Genomic DNA, 24700 nt, shown 5'->3' with positions numbered 1-24700 from the left:
AAGGCGTTAATCTATTACCAACGGGCTTTCTTACCACAATTCTATAAACGAGTGAAAGAGACAAATGATTGTTGTGGGTGTCAAAATTAAATAGATGGAAAATTGCGTTTACCTATAGTTACTAAAAAAAAACTACATTTTCTAAATGATCTATCTCCATCGATCTCCATAGCATGTTTCAATGACAAAATAACTACACATCAGTTCTAAAACACGAAAAGTATAAAAGTAAACAAGAACAATCAAAATAGCACAAGAATACGTCATAACCACGTGAACGACTGACATAAACTGACTTTTTGCCACCATGTGAACGCATCCTTTGCTTGTCATTACTAACTTATGAGATATGTTTTTGTTGTAGTTTTCTCCTTTCTCAATTTCTAGGCCAACAAAGTTTTTAGGTTCACATACTTTTATTTCAAAATTTACTTTTAAATCATCAATAACTTTGTTTAACACACTTTTATCTTTGGAAATTATTAGTCCATCATCCACATACAGTATTAGGTACACCTTACTACCATTTAACTGACCAATATAGATACACTTGTCTGAGTGACTATTGGTGAAACCAAATTTCTTTAAAACAGAATCAAATGTTTGATTCCAGCACCTGGGTGCTTGTTTTAACCCATATAATGACCTTTTAAGTTTACAAACATGCCCTTCAGGTACATCTAAACCATCTGGTGGATTCATATAGATATCTTCAGTTATGGATCCATAGAGAAAAGCAGTTTTAATATCAAACTGTATCATTTGCAAGTTATCCTGACACACTTTAGAAAGCAAAACTCTTACAGAGTCATACCTGACAGTTGGTGAGAATGTTTCTGTGTAATCAACCTGGTGTTTCTGTGAGCAGCCCATGGCCCATAACCTGATGTAATTAATAGGCTTTATACTTAATTACTTATTTATTTAACAGAATAATACACATTAGCAAAACCTTTTATAGCAGAGAGGGCGGCAAGGACGTTTAACAAAACAGTCAAACGTCATGACGTAGTGAGAAGTTGAGAACGCGGCAATTTCAAATTACTACAACAGTTTTGCATATTATGGCATTAAGTCTTAATTTTCGATAAATATAGTTAGTGTTTTAAACTGGTAATTTGACAGCGATAAAGATTAACTGACTAAATAGCTAAATTATTTTTTTTTATTCACGGATAATTACTTTTTATGGGATTGAAAGATGCGAGGCGTAGCCAATACAAGCCGTTAAATGCGGCGTAGAAAAGTCCTCCATTAGGTGGATCGTCGACATAATTAAAGCCACGGGAAGTCGACGGATTCGTACAGGGAAAGACCGGTCATCGAGTCATTCCTTGCCTCCCCGGCTTAAACCTTGCAGTGGACATCTATCGAATAATATGGTGACGATAGTAATTTATTTTGAAATGTTAGATGGCAGTTTATAAAAAAATATTTTAACACACACTATGAGAAAAAATGAATTCTAATTAATAATAATTTTATAACATTACAAAAATGAATTAAAAAAGTATTTGTCAGAAGTGGGATTCGAACCCACGCCCTCAGAGAGGACCAGAACGCCCGTCACCCATTCTAATGAGCAAGGAAACCTTGAGTCTGGCGCCTTAGACCGCTCGGCCATCCTGACAGTTATTGTTACTGTCATAATAATGCATATGTATCTATTGTTCGTACAAAATCATTGAAATAATAGTAACAAATATATACATCTATATAATACATTTAGATGTCGTTTTTGCAAAAAAAGCTAATAATTATTTACATTGTACGAAAAGGTTGCTTATAGGTGTAAAAGCTTTCAAGGGTTGAATGTACAGCTCATTTTCTGACAATTAACGTACGACACACTATACAAAAATCAATGGTTTCATATATAATAAATAACGTAATGATAATATGGTAAAAAAGCGTTTACAAAATTCGGATTATTACAAATTGAAAATAATTATTATATACCACCTATCCCTGTAAACTTTTAAATACCAGGAGTTATTGGCTTGTCGCATTCAAGTAACATATTCCAAAGTTGGAAAAGATTGGAAACAGGTATAAAACCTATAAAGCTTTTCGCTGACAAATGTGCTATAAATGCACTCCTTTTAAACTTTAACGCCTATAAATAATCACCTGTGTTATTAAAGAGTGAACTATTTTTTTTCTATTGTATTTTTTTTAAGAATTTGCGATGTCAGGGGCAGCTTAACCTATAGTGCAGGGTGTGCAATGCACACGGGCGCCGCCGTCTTGGACCATCATGCTCGCTTAGTTTCGCTACAGAGATGTGCTACAGGCATAAATACAATGAGTGCTATTCTACCGTCATAATAAGAAAGGCCGTAACTAATACCATACTGTAAGCTATACCTACTTATAAAATAGCTTGTTGGAATATGAAAAAACTTTCTTATTACGAATGGTTTTCAAAGGTTTCATTGCACATTGGCGCTTCACGAGTTAGAGCCGCCCCTGATGTCAGCAACATCAGTCATTAATATGATTCTGTCAATTATAACACATTTAAAATATAATACAAATTGTCAAATCTCAGTAGGCACGTAGGAACTTATTTCATCGTTGCAATTTATGTTAAATTTGTGTCAATTGAATTTTTTTATGCTTCCGTAATAACATCATCGCAGCAGTAGGTTAGGTTAGATTTTTTTTAAGTTTCTTTATAAATAAAGTGGTTTTGACAGTGTTTGGATTTAAAATAAAGTGTTTTATCTTTATGATAAATTGCAAAAAATTTAACCGTAGAAAGTTTAAGACGGTATGGTAAACCGCTAAATCAATAACTGCGGTGGCGTTAAAAAATATACAAAATATACACAGTAATAAACATGTTTTGAAACATAATTTAAAATTTATATACATGTTTTTAGACAGTATCCAGTCCTAAATGTTCAATATAATATTAAACATTTTATGAATAATTCTGTCGACAATGTTTGTTTTTTAAATGAACACAATGTAATTTAGTATTCAGGTCAAGAGAACTTTAGGCGTTGAAGGGTACTATCGTAAATGAAATGTATCATTGTTGTGTGGAGTAAACCTCATAACGTTCTATGCTTTTTGACGGAACCTGAAACTAAGTAACTGAAAGATGCCCACTGCAAGGCACAGGCCTCCCCCAAGGTACGTCACGTTGTTCGGTCTTGCACTGCCCGTATCCAAGCGACTTCCCGAGACCTTGACTATATCGTCGGTAGTCCTTTCGGCGAACTTAGTAAACACGGAATGCTTTGACGAAATGCTCATATTTATAGAATTACATAGATATTTATATATCAGCAGGAAAAATGTCATTAATGACTTCAAAATACGCACAACGTATGTGTGGCTCGTTGTTTTGTTTTCGGTTGCAGTTGATTCTGTTAGCCCGGGGGCTTTTACAGCTTCATCGGAACTGAGTTCGCGGAGTGGAAGGGTCCGTGAATTTAAAAATGTAACAGAAGCTGAACAGGCGCATTGCAATTGCACGATGTCGTTCGCACGTGGTAGACTGCTCTGCCCGAACAGAGCTGTGTAGTGTTTATGGCGTATATATGCGGCTTGGGACTCCCACATTGTTCGCGGTTGGGAAACTTGCGGCCGCATCCTATGCCCGTTGTGGCGAAGTATACTTTAGGTTTGAAAAAATATGATGTCTGACGGGACTTGCGAGTTAACTATAGCTAATGGCTTCAACAGCGTTAGTGTGACAGCTATTTTTTTTCCTTTCTACCGGATGTTATATTCACCGATAGAAAGTACAGCTAATTGTAATCAGAAAAATACAAAAACAAACAAGAATGTAACAGGTTTTATGATCTTAGTATGTAAGGTTTTTATTACGTTTGACCTTCAATAGAGTTATTTAAATGCATTATTATTATTTTTTTAATTACTCGCTTTGTAGCACTAAACGATGTACATAATTATTTGAAAACCTGATGATATTTTAAGAAAAATCTACTTGTAATAATATGAAATAACATGAATATGTTTGATGACATTTGTAATTATCGGTAAAGTGTGTCAGCAAGCATTACCTGGTACCCTAGTCACCGACTTAGCTCGAAGAAAGGCTCGTCTGTAGCGAGAGAGAAGCACGGCATATTGTTTGTGTAACCAATGGCAGTTGGAGCCGAAGGGTTCTCGAGTAACCACAGACGGGTAAACGTGGCGTGGGTAGATCCACTAGGTGCAGCGATGATATGTTTCAGATCGCTGGACGTCACTGGGCATGAGCAGCGTAAAACCGTGGTGATTTTTGGTGATGGACTATGCCTTGAAGTAGACGTCTATGAGCTGACACGGTGACAATGATGGTGATGATTATCTAGTAATATTATTAACACAGTAGAATTATTACTTCTTAAAATTTCTTTTTGTTGAATGACAAAAGACCGTGTACGTACAATAATAACATATGTATTATTTTGATAACAATGTGTATCTGTTAGGATGGCCGAGCGGTCTAAGGCGCCAGACTCAAGGTTTCCTTGCCCATTGCAGTGGGTGACGGGCGTTCTGGTCCTCTCTGAGGGCGTGGGTTCGAATCCCACTTCTGACATAATGTTTTTTACTGAAGTTTTTACTAGAATGTTCAATCCTTTTTTGTATGAAATGTAAATACAAGTGTGAATAAAATTGTACATTTAAAAACACATAATTTAAAGATATTTTATTCAGTGTATTCATATAATGTTTTGAAATTCTTATGACTTTTGAAAACAGTAATTACAAAGTTCTGTTACTGCTCGAGTTGAGTTACGTGAGTTTATGAATGCGTTCTAGTTCATACTTGTACCAAATGGACTTTGATAGATAGGGTTGTCACTTATTTAAACCAAACTTACCCAAATAGCGTTAATATATTTTAAATAAAAAATACCTTTTTTGCGTTCACGCAAGAATGTTTTGTATTACTGGCAAATATGGCCACAACACTTTTGTTTCAAATCATTATCGCGCATTGTAAATCAAATTAGGATGCCGATTTACATTATGCCGCAGTCAGAGATGTGACAGCCGTTATGATATTTTGGGTTGATATCAAGGAACAAATACATCCACGGGTAGTAGTTTCCATCTTCGCTGCTTAACGTGTACAGATCCTTAGTGTCAAGTCTTTAAAATCATTCCTAGTTGTTAACTTTAGTTAGCGAGTGATCTCGACGTTCATTTTTTAGATCAAAACTTCTATGTCGGAAGCGTTCAAATTAATAAAATGAGAGTTCATTTGTAGTGTTCTCTCCAAACACATTGGGCATGTGGATAAAACTCAAGAAACGCTATATCTCTTATATTTTTATACATAATTTTGAGTCATAAGTATGCAGTTCTTCCAACTCAAAATTAATATCGAATATTTAAAGTAACTAAAAAGAGCTGAGAAGTTGTTTACCAAAAAAACATTAATTTTATTCATTGAATATTTATTATTATTCAATGAATATTTATTATTATTAACCGATTGCGCAAATATATTATTATGTTATAATTTTCGAATAATTATTTTCCAGGAAGCATTAATTTTTTTTTTAAAACACAGGGTGATAAATTTTCCGTGATGGCTTTTTATATGTTTACTGACTGGATATCTGGGAAAATTTGTAGACTTTGTCAATTCATCATCTTCAATTTCATTTCATTCATCATCAGTCAATTTGTTGTTTGGTCTGAGATCATATAGAATACCTTCATGTCAGCAAATGGACGCTCAGTGCAAATTTTAGGCCTCCTTCAATGATTCCCACAATGACCGGTCATGCAGCGCCCCCAACCAGCGATTTGCTTGACTTTGTGGTCAGTTCACCTGGGGGCAGCTATCCACTCCGTGTTCAGCAGCTCGTAGTAGCCACCGAAGAACCTTTAGGCTCGGGTCTCTTCATTTCTGATTCGGAGGCGTTTGCTTTTGGTCAAAGTTACTTTGAGCAAAATGTCTAAAATAAAGACAACAATATCTCCATCGCATCCAAGGTGAGACTCGTAAGATTGCTTGTATTATCGATCTTCATATACAGCTCAGAATCATAGTTAAGTCTGGAAAAGGATTGGAGGCTTTTGAAATGTAGTGTTGGAGTAAAAGGTTACGTATATCATTGAATATAAGAACCACCAAAAAGTTCATCATTCAAGTCAAGATTAAGACTAGGGTTTCCATGATATGTCACCAACGAGTCAAGTTATTTTGGCCATATCACTCGCAGACAACCATATAATTTCAATTAATCGCAATGGTATGGTAAAATACCATGTGAATTATCATGGTAAAATCAAACAAAGTAAGTATTGAAGTTGCAGAACAAGCACGAACTAGCGAATGAAACATCGTAATCGGTATAAGTAACATTTGTATATATATATATATATATATATATACAAATGTTACTTATATATATATATATATATATATATATATATATATATATATATATATATATATATATATATATATATATATATATATATATATATATATATATAGGCTCACTTTTAACTGTTGTACTGGATTTCCAGTAATTTGTTGTTAATATTTGTTAGTATGTATACTAACATATTAAATTAATACATTCTGATTTGAATGCAGGTACTCGGACTACACCGCTTGTATTCTAACAATGGGAGGTTGTCAGTCGTTTCTTGTATTGTTGTCAAAGATTGAACCGTCACTAAAATAAATATTTGACATTAATTTTTTTTTCTAAATTTGGCGTAAGTTTAAAATCAGAGGTGCGTAACCTTAGCGGTGGATAGAAATAAGACCTACTTTTTTGTTTTTTCCGAACACAATTTTTTTTCGTGTCGCAAAATTAAGTTCTAATTTTAATTTTGTGATCTAAAATTCAGCAAAACTTTTAAATATGATTTTTCGTGGTGACAGCATTCTGCAATTTAGATCCGTCCCCAAATTGTTTTGTTCGCAGATATAATATTTGAAAAACCTTTTTGCCAGAGACTAACAGCTCTTATTATGCATCAATATATATAAGCGAAAATAAAATAAATAGTAGTGCCGGGTAATGACCTTTGAAGGTTGCTATTCTCTATTGTCTCAGCCATAATACGATAGATAAGAATACAGCACCTCAAAATGATTTAGACATGGATTTCAAAAGAACTTAATAATGTGGGAGATTCATAGTAGATGATGGTGGAAGAAAAAAAACACTCGACTATTCAAACAATCTTCTGTTTCAGTGTCCTCATAATACTGACTTTAATTACGCCTCCTTCGCGATATAATTCTTCTGTGGAATGCCTTTTCCGTCGATATTAAGATGGTCAGTATTTATCAGACATCATAATATTATGTGTTTTTTTGGTTTATATTCTTTTATCATATGAAATAAACATTATTGTAATTAAAAATAAATAGAATATTATAATACATTTAAATTTGGAATCTGTCATATTTATAGGATTGTCCATTAAGTTTTATTTTCGAGCCAATATAGTGTTAAATATTTTGTGCTGTTAAAATGCAGTGAGATGATAAACTGAACCAAATCATTCCAACTGTATTACATGAAGTAAGTATGGTGGCAAATACAATTTTTAATCTTTTATACATTTGGCATAATTCAAATGTTTGAGTACCAGGATAGTGATAGGTACAATGAAACCTCTTTTGTTTGTGTCAGAAAAAGATTTGGCCACCCACTTAGTGTTCGTATGACAAAGGCGATCGAGGAAGAGTAAATCAAAGAGATCTCCATTTAAGAAATCAGTTTTCACATCAAAACGTGTACACTTTTAAGTGTTGCACTACTAGAGATGTTGTTTCACCATTTGTCTGAAAGATCTGCCATTGAAGATTTATGTGGACTATTCTGTGATTGCTTGTCATTTATCATTTCAATTTCGATCATATTTTCATGATGAGGTAACTTTTCATTTATGATGATTTCTCAACTGGCTATAATAGCTTTTCTTAAAGGGTTGTATAACCTTTTGACATATCATTTCCATATACAATCTCCATTGGGCCACATATTTCACTGTGTACTATTTTCATAATATCTATCTATCTATAAGAAAATGCCTAAAGGCATAACGTTCGCCATTACAAAAAATGTAAAAAGAATGAATAATTAAATAATTTTATTAATTAGCTTATTACCTACTTATCTAACATCTTAGAAATTTAAAGTTGAATGATTATTTTTGTTAAGTAACATTAGCCTAATGGCATTTATTTAATTCCGACGGAACGAAGATGGTAAGGCGTTGTGGGCATCAAGCCTTCTGGTAACTAAGCATGAAGACTCCATTAAGAGCCGCGGCTCAGACCAGATCTACTTTTATTGGGAAGTCGCTTCATGGACCCTGACTTGGCATTAAATCTCATTACACGTGGCCATGAGGCAGTAAAACTGCATTAAAGTGTTGTCGATGTGTGATCGTTTGTTGTCTTTGCATTCTATCAAGATGACTCTGTTTATCTCGTAATTTATCGTAAAAAATATTTTTAGCGAGCAATTGAAAAGTTTAAAATGTGTAGGCTTATTACTTTATTATAATTTTAATTTATGCGATTTATTGTTTGGGTATATTTTATATTGACCTATTAGAATAATATTTCTTACAATTTACATAAAAGAATCAGAAAGACACTTTATAGTCGAATATTTCTGGCGGGGCTATTAAAAATCAGATTTATATTATATATGTTCGTTATCTTTAGATTAACAGGTCAAGTTTCTTGACTCGTTTATCCACGACAACATCAAAAAAAATCATTGACGTGTCTTATTTAAAATTTAATTTAATTTAAAATTTTTATTGTATTGTAATTTTTTAGGTTATTAAAAGCAATTAAATATTTAATAATTCATGTTTCACGACGTGTGCACAAAAAATATAATTATGTACGTAATCATTAGACCACATGATATTTTGTCCGCACTCGGCTGAAGATTACATTCCTTTATATGTTAACGAGATGCAATATAAGAATCTCCGACATTTTTTATACAGGGCTGATAAATTATAGGTGTGAACGCTTTTAAGGAGTGAATGTATAGCTCATTTCTTAACAAAAAGCTTTAAAGCTTCTACACTTATTTTCAATCACCATGTAAAAATTGATCTGTCTAAACATGCTACATTTATTTATTGATTCTTTAGTAAAATATCGTTTTAGCCAACAACTTCTTGCAGACACAAATAGTAAACAATAGTTTTTGAAAACTCTTTTTCTTACGATACGTCATTAATTTGCTTATTATTTCTGGAGTCATTGATTTCTTTGTCATTGCCCAAAACAATGTGCATCATAATAATAATCGACTAAAAATTAGCCATACGATGACCTCTTTAAATAAGTTCTGTTACAAAGAAAATATCCGATAATTGTTTAAATATATTTTTATTTAAAGTATTATATGTGATTATGTAGAGTGAAAAAGATATGTGTACGTACTAAATTAGGAATTCAAATTGTCTACCCTTGGCTTTAACGCACGCTTTCAAACGGTCGGGCCATGCGTCGATGGATTTATGAACGGTTCCCATTTTAAACTTGGTCACTGCTGCCTCCAAAGATTTCTTGAGCAACTCAATATTTGGGTGACACTTAGAGCAGACCATGTGCTCTAGCACAAACCACAATTTATAGCAAAGGGTTTAAGTCCGGACTCATCAGCTCTTATGAAGTCTGGAACATTTTGCTCAGGCCAAATTTGGGTAGTGCGCGCCTTATGACCCGGGGCTGAATCCTGTTGGAATACCCACGCTTCGTTATTGAACAAGGTGTTGTTTAGAGGTTTAACTACCGCTTCAAACACGGTATCTTGATACACTTTGGCTGAAGTTTTCACTTCTTTTTCGTAAAAATGGAGATTTGTCACCCCTTGGTAGGAGACACCCCACCAAACCATGTCGTATGCTGGATGATGGCTTCACTGAACTTTGGCCACTACCCCGAAAGCTTCTTAAAAGCTGTGTGCATACACTCGATCATTTTGTTTGTTGTAATGCTCTTCGATTGTAATTTTTTTTTTCATCTGTAAAAAGGATTTTTCGGTGTTTTTTTTTCGGTGTTTAACAGCTGTTTTGATCTTTCGACTCTCTTTTGTTTTAGTACCAGGTTTAATGTATGTGCTGTGTATATCCGATAAGCCTCATAACCTAAGTTTTGTTTGATAATCCGAGAAAGTGAACTCGGTGGGATTCTCGTTTCTCTGGAAAGGATTTTCTGCGTCCTTCTAGGATTTAGACAAATTATGGCCTTGACTGCATTAACGGCCTCGTTTGTTTGAATAAACCAGACCGGTCGGCCGGATCTCTCATGGTCATCAACAGACATGGTTTCAGTGAACCTTTGGATGGTACGATACATAAACATTCAGCTAATCCTTAGCTGTTTCAATATATCAAAACTGACGGCTGGCTCTTTACCTAGTTTGTACAGTGCAATTACTGCAATCCTATTATTTTTAGTGCCCCACTCCATTTTCAAAACAAAAAACATACAATAATGACGGAAAAAGTCTATTTTTAATCATAGAAGCTAATATTCGAAATTGAAATGATCGTTTTTTTTAATGTATGTAAACAGCCAGTAACAGAATTTATGGCTAGGTATCAATTTAAAATTAAGTATATATTATAGGACAGCACATATAATCGGTAGCATAATTTCGCAAACTCATTATAGTGTTGGCTTGCATATAGCTTAGACGTAAAATGTTGAAAAATTCTAAATACTTATATAGCTCGGATTCTAATTGTGTACCTGTTAAACTGAATTTGGGAGAGTTTGTAATAAACAACTTAAAGAAATATGGAAATAAGCTTGCTATTGTAAGTAATTACCTGAATTTTGTTTGTTGTCATGATAAACTTTTATTTAGAAATTGTTGGGTGTTTACCTTATGCAAAGGAGTAATATATATAGAGGGTGATTAGTAACGAGTGTAAAAGCTATTCAGGAGTGTATGCGTAGCTCATTTTTTGCCAATTAATATATGATACACCTTGTCCAAAAATCGATGTTTCCATAACTTATAAATAACGTTACAATCATTTAATAAAGAAGCGTATTCATAATCCGGATGACTACATATTGAAATTAATTAGTGATTGCTTTTAGCCCCTGCAAACTTTGAATTTACAGAACAAACTGCTGACAACTGACAACTGCAACAACAAGCAAACAATTAAAAAAGTTATTGGCCAGCCACATTATAGTAGAAAAAACTAATTAATGATATAACATTTCTGAGTTATCACTTTATACATGGTGATTGGAAATATAATAAAAATTATTTTTGCCTGCTAATGTTTAAATTTTTAGAGATTCTACTCTTGTAATCAACTACTTTGTGTATTAATATTACCATGTCCAGTTTAAATTATTTAATTTTTTTATTCGAATTCGGATGTAATATTGTGTAAAGATGTCACATACAGAATAAGATGGGCATATGTAGAATTTCTACCTGCTATAACTACATCAATGAACCTCAGAAAGAGGCATCAAGACCTCCATATCACACCAGAGGCATTTGGAATTGTGCATGTCGCCAGACCGGCTCCATCATTTCTATACCTACGCTGTGATACTTACTCTCGCCTTAAAGAATGGTAGATGAACCTACCTAACGTAGCAGCTATATTTGATTTTTCAATTTATTATGTAATAAAACACACTAAACATTACGTACGTTTATTAACTTGTTCTATTTCGACTACCGGAAAGTGTTAATTTGATTTTATGAAACAACATTTAAATTATATCTCTTCATCGTCAGCGTAATTACTATAAAGGCCATCGAATATTGTATATTTAATTATCAGTTAACATTTTGACCTTGTTTCATTACTAAACAAAGTCAAGGTAATGCAACGAAAGATAATTATATATCAATAATGCAGCAAAAAAATATCTGGAAAAGTCGATTTAGTCGGAACAATTCCCTTTATGAACGTCTAACAAAGACCAGCAAGCGCAGCGCAAGACGTCTGTCTGCCCACGAGTTAGACTTTGAACGTAGGCCGCTTCTAATCGGGGAGACCCAGAAGCTGTATGGTCTATGGCTAAAATGACGATAATGATGAGAATAGATTTCGGCGAAAGTCTGGAACTTATCTATGATATATCGCTGAAAATATTGGAATCCGATTAAATAGATAAAAAGGTTAAACTTACTTAACTTTTTTAAAATAAATTTAAATAATTTTATTAAGTTAATTTTTCATAATCAACATTTATGATGCCTAAACTTTGCCACAAATTATTTATTTTAAGGTCAATGCCGTCACTGATGAGGGACTAACATATGATGATATACTTCAATCGTCATTGAACATTGCCGTATCTTTGATTAAAATGGGAGTCAAGAAAGGTGACGTTGTGGGAATTTGTTCAGAAACGCAGCTCGAAAATTGGCCTACTATTATAGGTATCGCCTGTACAGGAGCTGCTGTGACGCCATTCAGCAATGGATTTTCTAAAGGTATGGTGATTTTTGAAAAATGAGATATTCCAAACAGTAAAACTACGCATATTTATAATGAATGTTCTATAAATCAACGTCAAGCCAAACAGAGTAATACAATTGGTAGTCTCACATATTTTTTAAACAAATGCCATTCAAAAAAGTAAATGAATTTTATGCACTGGGATATTATTTCTATTACTATTACAATATTCCTCATTTTTATATATTTTTTAACTCACGTATTATGTAGCGTAATTCTTCTGCAAACGACAGACAAAAAATATGCTGCAATGGAGTGATTTAAAAAAAAAAACGCTTTTTGTGAAACTCAAAAATATCATCACATTCAAGTTCAATAAATTTTAACAATACGTGACTAAGATTATTTAATCGTTTTTTTCTTTTTCTGGGGTTAGGCAATACCCGCCGGCATAACAATGATTTATAGATAAAACGTAAACAAAAGCATAGGCCTAAGCAAAAAAAGTCATTTGCTGTCAATTAATGTACAGTAAACCCTAGCGAAATATCAAAGATTTCAAAGACATTGACGATTTAGTTTTTTTTTATTTTAGTAGTAAATGCCTTAATAAAATTATTATGCCTAAAAAAGTATGTAATGTGAGGTTATACGTGGTTTATAAGGAATAGAACAACCGAACAAAAAAATGTTTTATTCCATTGTTAACATAATTATACTATTGTTATATGTTCTGAAAAAGTATCTGTTTTGTGGTATTTATATTAGAATTTTTTACATAAAATACCTCCAGTATTTAGTGAATTTGCCTTCTTGTCCACCGTTTTCAATAGCAGGCGTTTCTTTTTCCTTATATGGCATGTTTTCAAATGCTATAAAAAGAAAAACAAAACAAAAATTAAATAAAAACATCGCAAAAAAACATGCTTACAGAGTGAGGTCACGCAATTCGAATAAAGGTTACGTGTTAGAAACCGTAACGGTCAGTTTGTTTATGAACTAAATTAATTATTATTTGAACAAACATGAAAACAAAATAATGAATCCCGAATGATCTTATTCAGATAATGACGTGTTTAATTAATATTAAACTTAAAAAATTGTTACTTGTGTTAAGATTTATAATTGTTGACGCCTATTATAATAGATACTTCTTTTATATTATTTATACTCCTACTTTTTCCGTACTATAGTTGTCTGTAAGACATTGCCTTGCGTGATCAGACCGCCTATTATACTTTCTTGTATTATTATGAAACTATTTTAATTTATCTTAGTGTGTATAATAAAGAATATTAAAAATCTGTGGCTTTTACTTGTATAGAAAAGTGCAGTTGAAAGAGCTCTATTTTTTTTTAATGGCACCCGCTATTGAGGGTCTCTCGTCCTCGTATCGTTGGGAAGGACAGCATCGTTTTTTGTCTTATTAATTTTTTTTCACTGTCTTTTTTTATATTCATTCTTTACTATTATTCTTCAGATAATCTTTCTTTTCACAATTAATTCTATCTTTCTCTTTCGTTCTAATTCTCGTTCAGACTACGCCTTCTTATTTCTCTATTTTATAATTTTGTTAACATTTCAAATTTTTATTTACATTTTTATGCTTGCTCAATTAGACTGATTATATTATATGCAACCGCACGTATTATAGGTTTTGGATTACATTATCATATACTTTTTGCAGATGAATTGAAGCATCTTATGAATATTTCCAAACCGAAATATTTGTTTTGCTCAATGCCTGTTTACAAAACACAAAAAGATCTCTTTAAATCTCTGGATTACATCGAAACGATAATACTATTTGGAGACGAGAGGCTTGATGATTTGTTACTTTATCAAGATTTAGCGAAAGTATCTTCAAAGTCTGTGATATCGAGAAATGTTTGTTACGAAGAATTTGTACCAGTTGAAGTAGAAGGACAAACTGATGTAGTTTTGTTAATGTATTCCTCTGGTTCAACGGGTCTTCCGAAAGGTGTAATGTTATCCCATCTCAACGTAATCACTGCATGCCAATTGTAAGTTCCGTCTTCAATATTAGGATATTTTGCAAAAGCTTATAATTTTAATTATATATTTATAAAAACAAATTTTATTTATTCTGTAATAGTTACCATAATTTCAAGAGTTAAATGTTATATTCTACAGGTCCTATACAATTGATCCAACACTGAGATTGCTGAATATAATACCTTGGCATCACGCATACGGTATGATGTCTGGGCTCATCTTTCTATGTCGTGGAATGGACGTTAAATACGTACCGAAATTCGAAATAGACTTATATCTCAGGTCCATAGAAAAATATAAGGTATTTATTGTTTGCGTTATGATTATTTACAATTGACTAATTGTATACAAATCAATATTAAAATGTATGTGTTAAAATCTATAAGTAAGAAAAAATTGCCAAGAGATAAGACCGCAAATTTTGCATTAATAATGATAGCTTTTATGCAATTTTTTCAGTTTAATACAAAACGAGTATAAAAGGTTTAATACTAAAAAATTTAAAGTTGCAACTGGAGTCTTATAATTGTTTTTAGGTGTACCTATATGTTCGTTAATAATCTACCAAATGCAACGTACGAAACCATCAACAAAAAAAATTTGTGTTGAAATGTATAAGATTATTTTCACTACATCGAATTAGAACTGAGAACATCCAGAACCTAGGTCACCGACATAGCTCGAAGAATTGCTTGTCTAAAGTGGCACTCTCAGAGACACTTCGTTCATGCAACCGATAGTCATTGGTGACAAACACGGTTTCACGAGTAGCGACCAAGAGCTACTAGCTCTACTAGTACCCCTCTAGGACTTACGACGGTAGAAGGTCGCGGAAAGTCGCTACATAAATCATCGTGGCGATCTATGGGGGAAGCCATGTCTTGCAGTGGGTGTCATCGTCTTACATGATGATAATGATGATAAGGTTTACTACACCGTTGTATCGTCGCTGCAAGCAACAATATAACAATACAACAGTACAACAAAATGTTGGCGAGGATATTTTTGCATGGCCGATACGTGTAGTGAACATGCTCTCTTACATTTTAACTAAGAATAATCCGCTTTTGATTATTTTCATTATACATATACATAGTAAATCGTGCTTCTTTACGTACCTGATATGTATTACGTACGCCGACGTGAATTCATCATTAGTGATGAAGGCTTCAAATGTTGCGCAAAGATTTAGCGGTCAGTATAAGGCATTTAATAAGGCATCGATAATTTCAACATGAAAGAAGAGATATTATATAATGTGTTAGCCAGTGTTCGGGAAAGTATGAAACATCTTCTCTTTCTATATCGCTCTGTGCTTTAAACGATATGGAGACTTCAACGCCATTGCGACAAAATCGAAACATGAAAGACGAGATCCGTAGATGAAGGAATGTAAACGAAATAGTGCAACGGATTGGAAAGTTGAAATGGTACTGGGTAGGCGACGTAACGTTGCGTAAGACGTCCATCCACAATGGACAGACGATCTAGTCAATGTCATCTGAAATACTGGATATAGGCCGCATTCCAAAGCGGAAATGGTGCTAATGATATAGAACAGCATTAGTTTCGTTAACCATGCCATATGCCATGCCATCTTTGACTTAGGTTTTTTGAGTGCCCAATTATAATTATAATTTAGATTTAAATCGTAAAAAAGGTTAAGTTAGGTAAAAGTGAGAGAGGCTAAAGCCCGATACGGTGTTCAGAACAGATATGCAGTTGTTACCTCATAGTGGTGTAATACTTCTAGCAAGGGCAGATGAAAATCAGCAGAGAAAAACGACTGTAAAGAGATCTTAATTAATTCATTTACAACCTCGTATTTCATGAAATTGAAAGCAAAGAAGTTAAAGGTAATCGATTGATTTGACGTGTATATTTCAGGCTCAACAGCTTATATTGGTTCCGTCTGTTGTTGTAGCTATAACAAAAACAACGTCGCCATATGACCTCAGCTCTGTTGTGAATATACTCTGCGCAGCCGCTATCCTTGAGAAGAGTGTAATAGAAGCTGTAAAAGAAAAGTCAGTAAAGTTTTTATATTATACTCATTATTATTGCATCTAATATTTTATATTTACAATAAAAGGGTATTATAATTCATGAATACGTATATTTGCCATTGAAATAAAAAATTAAACAATTATAGAGGCAAAAAAAGTTACAAGACACAGTTTGAGGTTAACAGTTTTTTTTAAACTAATTAACAAAACTGTTTACCATAAACTAATTTACATAATATATTTCCAACTCTTAATATAATTATAAAATTATGCAGAAATCTGAAACTGTTATTATTAATTTTTCAGTTCGCTATAAACTTCGCGTTTGACAGTTCAAGAACTGTTAATTGCAATTGAAATTGAATGCGACTGTCCAATATTTTACTCGTATTAGTACGAATTATCGGAACAGCTAGTTATGTATAAAGGTTCACCTGTAATTTATGAACGAAATGAATGAAATTATAACAAAGAATGTATGGTTTATAAGCGATCATATTTTATATCATTATGCCTAAAATCAATAAGTCTTTGTATATAAAAATTTTGCTAATAAATATTGGTATAAGTCTTTAAAGATGCATATGGCAAAAAGAGGTTTCACAGTAACGATGTAATAAAATATTAAATTACAGATTAAAAAATTTGAAAGCCGTCGTCCAAGCTTACGGCTTGACTGAAACAACATACGTCATAACTGTCGATACCTATTTTAGGGACGGAAAATGTTGCATGGGTAGTGTTGGTAAAGTTATTTCTGACACGGTGATAAAGGTATGTTTGGTAAATAATTTGTTTTTTTAAATTATATCTTAAAAATTATTCTTATTACATAAACTAGTGTCGGCCGTTAATGTTTTACTCCTATATACTACTTTAACTATTTTCATTTATTCTTGGCATTACTACATTTCATCTATGGTTCTATAAAATACATGTTATACTATTCTCCATCATTATCATCATCTCAGTCAATAGACGTCCACTGCAAGATTTAGGCCTTCTCCTCTTTCCTTCTGTGTTCTTGAGATCACCAAAATGAACAGTCTTGGGCTCACGGCATTCAGCGATTTCTAGTGACTTAGATTATGTTAATGATCCAACTAGAGATAGATGGTTTACCCACGCTGCGTCTATCTTTCTTTGGGGTATTACCATTCGATAGGGGGCTCAGTGTTTAGTGTTCCGACGCATCTTACAACTATCCCGCTTCCATTATTACTGATTTGCAATTAGGGCCCTCGATTTAATTACATCGGTATAAAGTCATCTTGCGATATCGGCGCTTCATGTTCAGAAGTGTCTCCTGACTTTCCCGCCTCCCTTATGGAGAAAATTCAGTTTCTGGCTAAGAGAAGATCATAGTCGCCGTACACGGTTATAGTCCATCTTCGTGCAAACTTTATCGTGAAACTGTAATATGGTCAGTTCCCCGAATTCAATTTCGATGAAGCTGCAGAAGCCCTACGTGCTGGCAGCTACGACTTAAACAGAATCAATATCTATCTTTATTTTGGCTTCATAAATTTCATTATTAACTTCATTAAATTAGTAACTGTTTTACACTACACTCCTATATATTGTCTCTGAATTATCATGTATTAAAAATTATGATTTCTAACAATCTTTGAATGTATATATATATATTTTAATTCATGTAACATTCTGTAAAGAATTTTTTTGACGCGAGATTACATGCCTCAATGGGGAACTTGTTTTCGAAAATGTTAAGTATGTACTAGTTTGGTAATAAAATTTCTTAGGCTGCACTATTTGTATCTAGCTGGTTCTAACATTTAAAAGGTAGCATTTAAAAAATTAATAAATCAGTAAAACTTTTTTTCTAACTCTGTTTCATTTATTTTTATTTCTGTCAAAATGAGTAAATCTAACGAAGATATTCCTTTTTTCTTTAATGTTACTTCAAAAATGGTTAAAATGCAACGCAAGCAGCGAAGAAATTGTGACATTTATGGACTTAATGTATTGTTAATATGACGAGAACAAAGTTGGTTTGAGCGGTTTCAATCCAGGAATTTTGATGTCAAAGATGTACCTCGCTCTTATCGCCCAGTTACGAATAAAATAACACTTTAATATACAACATTTGAAAAGTAGAATCGATGTATTATAGTTGTAGTTTCGATGTAGCTGAAAATTAAAAAATTACTAGAGAACACTTTTTCACTAATTATACCAAAAAGTCAGATTCTTTGGTACCGCACTAATTCTCTGAAAAAGTATAGATAACATTGCACACAACTGTGTTCTTATTGGCAACGTAATGGAACCGAACGATTTGTGAAGAGGTTGATAACTGATGATGAAAACTGGACATCTACGACAAGAACATACATAAAAGGTCGTGGTCGAAGATTGGTCAGGCTTCCCAGATTGTGGCAAAATCTGGATTAGCTCACAATAAAGATGTATTCAATGCTCAGTGTGTTTTAAAACTGGATATAAGGATAAGAATTGTTTTTAAATAAAATTGTTTTCTACGCCAATTTTAATATTATTTATTCACGTTTTAAATTATGTTAATATATGAATAAATTAAAAACTGCGATTGTTTTTAGTTTAAATATTCTCCGAATTTTTCTTTTTTATATATTTCAAGATTGTAATTTTCTTTTGCTTCAGATTGTGGACATAGAAACACGAGAGCCACTTGGTCCAAACCAACACGGTGAAGTATGTGTTAAAAATCCTTCCATCATGAAAGGCTATGTTGGATACGACCGGAAACGTGATTTCGACAGTGAAGGGTTTTTGAAAACAGGAGATATTGGTTACTACGACGAAAACGAATACTTATACCTCGTTGATCGTTTAAAAGAGATAATCAAATATAAGGGTTACCAGGTAACTCTACGCAAGTAATTTTAAATTTTCTACTTACTTCTTACTGATACACTGTTAGGTTGAGTTTAGAGAGAATGTTACCATACCTAGACATAAACGTCCCGATGACGTTTTGCAACAAAAGTTTGTATAGAACACATGAATAAAGCCACAAATAGTATGAAGTGTATTTTATGTCTTTCTTTTACGGTATATTCAAACTTGTTGTTTGGTTTTATGCTAAAAATATTATAATAACAGGTTCCACCAGCAGAGGTGGAAGCAGTTCTTCTACAACACCCAGGAGTACGAGAAGCTGCAGTGGTAGGACTACCTGATCCAAAAGCAGGAGAACTACCATTGGCCTTTGTAGTTCCTCAGTCAGAAAACAGCGTCACAGAGACAGAATTGCAGCAATTCGTGGCTGAAAGAGTAAGTTATTCAAATTTACTTGAGAATTCAATTGGCAAAAAATTAGAAAGGAATCTTCTAGATGCTTAAGATACCCTTTCGGGAGGAGGACGGGATTATGTGGATTTTTTGCTCCCTAAAACCCCTTCCGTGATTGCTCTCTGTGATGTCTGAGGGAGACTCAGTTATCTCAAAGTTAAATAACCTCTTCCGAAATATGTGTCGATCACGCTATCTTTGAAATTCTCGTAGTGATATCATGATTGTTCCTAAGGCAAGCAGTCAAAGTAAGCAGGTACAACTTTGACAAAGAGTTCAATTGTCAAATCTTTCTTGACCGGGTAGCGTACGAAAAACTAAGAAATATCTTTTCGTTGACCAATGACCAACCATGGTCTTCATTACTTCTGGGATCCATGGAGAAGGCTGGATTTCTGTACGAGATCGTACCAAAATTAGTGTTCCCCTGACCGAACAAAAGTAACCCATATAGTCCAGCTAAATGAAAATATAAGGGTTGACCATGAAGTTAGGATAAGCATCATCATGGTCAGCCATCTTAAGCACGCGGAATCTTTAAATACAAATAATAATAATATTGACCCAGACCGTAAAAATTCCTACAATAACATATTTGAGGATTTCATAATATATATTTGTTATCAAAGATAATTAAAAATTATTTAAAATTTTATATAATAACAGGTTCATGAATTGATATTTTATTAAAAATTTTCAAGAAAGTGCCAAACGAAGTGCCTTTAGATGAGGGCTATGTGTTGCAGTTGACGTGTTCGTTATTAAAATTATGAATTTAGTCTGTTAGTGCCTATACTAAAGTTTTTTTTATACAGCGTTAGTTTTACTACATATATCAAAACGATCAAACTTTTTAACCTACTGCGAATGCATCATGTATGTGTATGCTTTTTGTTACAGTTGTCAAACCCAAAACATTTACGAGGTGGAGTACGTTTCATTAAGGAGATACCTAAAACATTAATAGGGAAAACGTTACGAAAATATCTTCGGGAAAAGCTTAATCAAAATTAAAATGGCAACGAGTTTTGAGATGATTTTATCATGTAGTGTTTGGCTATTGTAAAATAAAGATTCGACGAAAATTTTTGTTTCATTTATTGCATGGGAACTCAGGTCTTTTCATGTAGATGTAGTAAATTATTTTACATTTGCATTGATTTACTTGTTAATTAGTATATCTTCACTTTGCTCATAATTAGAGAGTTTAAAAAACAAGAATAAAGACATAAGTAATAACAAACAATACCTATTTTCTGTTGATGTGGGTGCTGTTAGTCCGGAGGCTTTTACAGCTTCACATGAGCTGAGTTCACGAAGCGGAAGGGTCCATTAACTTAAAAACAAACAATAAGAAATAAACGAATGCTTCGCATTCGGCTAGATGATATACTTCATAATTGTTATAATACTATAATTAAAACATGAATAATTAAAAGGAAGATCGCAAAAAAGCAAAAACAAATTTTAATTAAACTGAATTTTTATATTTATATACTTAATTACGTGTTAAGTTTTTAATATCATCAAAACCAGGCAGATACACATAGTAAGGCCAAAGATATTTTATTAGAAGTATATATATCCTGTTTGCGAATATACTTTTCCCCGATTTAATATTATTTTTTCTGGTAATAGCTACTTTAGAGCAATTCTTTATAGTTATTATATCAATTCTTGCTTGCTTCTTCACCAAATAAAAAAAAATTGTATAGAATAACACTAAAAAGATAAAAATAGTGGTAATATTCAGAAATGTAAATAAAAATAATCTCTAAAAAATGTGAAGAAGTATGAACAGCGATGTGTAAATGAAATGTAAATGTACGTTTTGAGAATGAGGGAAAACGTGAAAGAAGAAAGAGAGAACGTGAAACGGTCATAAAAAAGACTGCAGAGCAGAATAGAGTCGGAAAAAAGTTGACGATAAATGAGAGTCCTATTGACAGTTCCATTAATGAATAAATTAAGTTTATTTTTTATCTTTGTTTTTTATAACTATACACCCATCGTTAAATCTAGGGTTCTAATATGACTCGCACCGTCTATAAAGACTGTGCAACACTCTAATAGATGAGAAGGCCTTTGTACCAGAAAAGGGAATATAACTTGTTGGATTAAGCTACAAGTGTACCTTGTGAACTAATTTTTCTGTACTGACATACTAGGTATTACCTAGACTTAAGCAATCAGCACTCATAGACATGCGGTCGGGCACGACGCTCAGGGTCATCGACCTACGTGGCACGTTTAAAGAGACCACAATACAATGGCGTTCATCTGAATCCCTACTTAAACAAATTTAAAATAATTATACGAATGCTACTTTGGAACTCCTTTCAAGAAATTAATTGATTTTTGCGCTTGACAGGCCTATATCCTTGAGCAGGTTATAGAAAGATTTCACTGATTTCGTCTTTTACTTTTACCTCCCATCATTTCAGATCATAGACGCTTTATGAAAAGTATAGGCATCTCTCAAAGATATCTGTGGGGGATGTACCATAATCGCCATGCTTGGCAGGCGGGTTGGCGATCGCAGTGTGGTATTATTATGATGTAATAGTAAAATCATTTGGGAAAATAAACATTGCGTCAATAGCCAATAATTTCGCAATCGAACTATGTAAAAAAAAACTTACGCAAGTAAAATAAGTTCATTTTACAAAGCTACGAATGATAAAGTATGCACTTTATTCAAACGATTTAATAAATCGCTAGAGATGAACTTAATAATATGTGTAGCTGTAAAACTCATATGCGATGATTTGACAGGTATTATTAGAAAGCCGATCAAGGCAAGTGTCAATCATGGGGTCTAAAAAATGCTTTGTTTGACCCATATTTAAAAAAGGCAGACGAAACTGTTATGAAAACTACAAACCTTTTATTTTATCTCCAGTCAGAAAAAAATTTTGAGAAATATTTATCTAATAATTTTTAACTTCTATACAAATACTCAGATTACATGTAACTTCAAAATATGCTACAAAAATCAACCTTGCCACTACTTTTAAAATTTACCAACGAAATTAACACCGACCTTGAGAAAAAATAACAAGTAATGTTGCTACTGGTTTTATTTCAGTAAAAATATTTAATTGTAGTCATCACAATATGTCTGCGCAAGATTAAGAGCGTAGTTTTCAAAATTAAATACTTAAAATTTCTTATTAAATTGAAAGTGTCCCCATAGATGTTCTATACAATATTTATGGAACAAAATTGCTGTATTCAAGAAAACTTGTGTAATTATATTATACCGAAAAAGCATATTTAATATAATTATATTGTATTATATATGCTTTTTTGCGTAGGTATGATTTAAAAGTGGGCCCGTAATTAAAAGAGAAACATAGATGAAAAGGAGCATTATTTTTTAAGCGAATTTATTTAAATATATCATACAGAAAAAGCATATTTAATATTACATAATTATCATACAAAATAATTTTTTATATGATTTTTTTTACAATATAATTAAACAATTATTAATATAAATATTCTACAAGATTTTACATAATCATAAAAAAATTCACGTCTCATTGCTAATAGAATAAAATAGTAATAATGATGTACAAAGGCTAATTACTCATAAAATATGCATAAGGAACGTAATGTTTCTTACAAATGATCACAAATCAAAAAAGTAAAAAACGATTACGGAAGGTGATAATTAGCCTGTATTATATCCACCATGTTAAATGATATACCTGAGTTTAAATAACAAATAAATAATAGAAATATTAGGGGGGCCGGAAACTAATGTTGCTTTCTTAAGTTAAACTCACACGAAATTTTAACAATTTTTATTTCTATACAACAATATATTCGCCTTCGTTAACAAAAACCTTTTTCCATCTGGTATACAAATTTTCAATGTCGGAGCGGTAAAATTCAATCGGTTTTTCTGTAAAATATGTCGACAGTTGCAGTTGCTTAAAGGGATATGTACTACCTAAAAACCGTCACGCTGTATAGGTACCACACAATTGTGGGTAATCGTGTGGTACCTATCCTATACATATCACACCATCGTTATACAATAATAATAGTAAATAATATTATACAGTAGTATTGTAATAAGACTTTATTAGTTGATGTAAATAAACTAAACATAATTTACTTTTTAATCTAAGCAAATGTGAGATTCAGTACAACCAATTAGTTTATACAGTGCATTAGAAAAAAAACGACATAGCCCCGGTGACTGCCAAGTTGAAGTTACAGTTCGCAGGCCATATTGGGCACAGAACTGATGGCCGCTGGGTCCTAGTCTCTGTAAATATGGTGGTGATTTTTTCGCCTAGTTCATATTGAATTTTCCAAAACGCAAAAGCCGATAGCATCCCTATAGTCTCTGGCGTCTCTTTTTCACGCGTGCTACTTCAAGATACGCGGCTCGGATCGTAAATACCGATTTTTCGGAGACTACTTATGCTACAAATAACTTTACACAAGTCAATTCAACATGAACTGTCCTGATTTCATAATATCAAAGGAAAAAACAATATCCTATTGTCGTTAAATATCTTTCAAATCTCAGCCCAAATAGTTTGTTTTCAAACCAAAAAAACACAATGAGGCAATGACCAATTTTCATTTAACCGTACCATACAAAAAAAATCGTGAGAATCAAGTGGAACATTGAGAAATTATTTCTGAAATATATACAAGACGATTTAATATAGACATTGATTTAACGTGTAATTATTAAAAATAAAAACAACAATAGTTTCTCTTGAAATTTATAAAATGTTACTAGCGCAACACACAAAAGGATATATGAGTATCGTGGTCAAATGCAATAACTATGGTGAGAATGTGTTGTAAAATTAAATTAAACTTTTCCATAAAATTCAACACTTATCTTTTACATTCATAGTTTCAACTAGGTATTACTATTATTTCTCATTACTAGCTCTCTTTTAATAAAAACTACTTCGCACTTCTTATTGTGTTTTTAA

At 32.6% G+C, this 24700-nt stretch overlaps 1 protein-coding gene and 2 non-coding genes across 3 annotated transcripts; 2 read left to right on the top strand and 1 right to left on the bottom strand.

Annotated features, from left to right (window-relative positions):
- Window positions 1–1515: 1515 nt before the first annotated feature.
- TRNAL-CAA (transfer RNA leucine (anticodon CAA)) lies at window positions 1516–1630 on the bottom strand. Its single transcript has 2 exons — window positions 1593–1630; window positions 1516–1560 (listed from the first exon to the last, which is right to left on the bottom strand). It is a non-coding gene; the product is annotated as a tRNA-Leu (tRNA).
- A 2816-nt stretch (window positions 1631–4446) lies between these two features.
- Window positions 4447–4561, top strand: TRNAL-CAA (transfer RNA leucine (anticodon CAA)). The gene is made up of 2 exons: window positions 4447–4484; window positions 4517–4561. It is a non-coding gene; the product is annotated as a tRNA-Leu (tRNA).
- A 6086-nt stretch (window positions 4562–10647) lies between these two features.
- LOC137922693 (luciferin 4-monooxygenase-like) lies at window positions 10648–20805 on the top strand. Its single transcript, XM_068765720.1, has 9 exons — window positions 10648–10797; window positions 12245–12452; window positions 14105–14441; window positions 14572–14734; window positions 16321–16460; window positions 17075–17213; window positions 19083–19304; window positions 19545–19715; window positions 20634–20805. The coding sequence occupies exons 1-9, from the start codon at window positions 10681–10683 to the stop codon at window positions 20745–20747; spliced, it is 1611 nt and encodes a 536-aa protein (XP_068621821.1). The 5' UTR covers window positions 10648–10680; the 3' UTR covers window positions 20748–20805.
- Window positions 20806–24700: the final 3895 nt, after the last annotated feature.

This window comes from Battus philenor, unplaced genomic scaffold (assembly GCF_028537555.1).
Source record: "Battus philenor isolate CCGP_79_NKW_IND1 unplaced genomic scaffold, ilBatPhil1.0.hap1 SCAF_20, whole genome shotgun sequence".
NCBI classification, from domain to species: domain Eukaryota; kingdom Metazoa; phylum Arthropoda; class Insecta; order Lepidoptera; family Papilionidae; genus Battus; species Battus philenor.
Note: the sequence above shows the minus strand (reverse complement) of the source record. Positions and strands in the feature narration are given on the sequence as shown.

Excerpts from the sequence above, each read along its gene's own strand:
- LOC137922693 (XM_068765720.1), top strand. The coding sequence starts at position 10,681 with ATGTTGAAAAATTCTAAATACTTATATAGCTCGGATTCTAATTGTGTA. Across the intron at positions 10,798-12,244 it reads ATGGAAATAAGCTTGCTATT|GTCAATGCCGTCACTGATGA; the intron begins GTAAGTAATTAC and ends ATTTATTTTAAG. Across the intron at positions 12,453-14,104 it reads CAGCAATGGATTTTCTAAAG|ATGAATTGAAGCATCTTATG; the intron begins GTATGGTGATTT and ends TACTTTTTGCAG.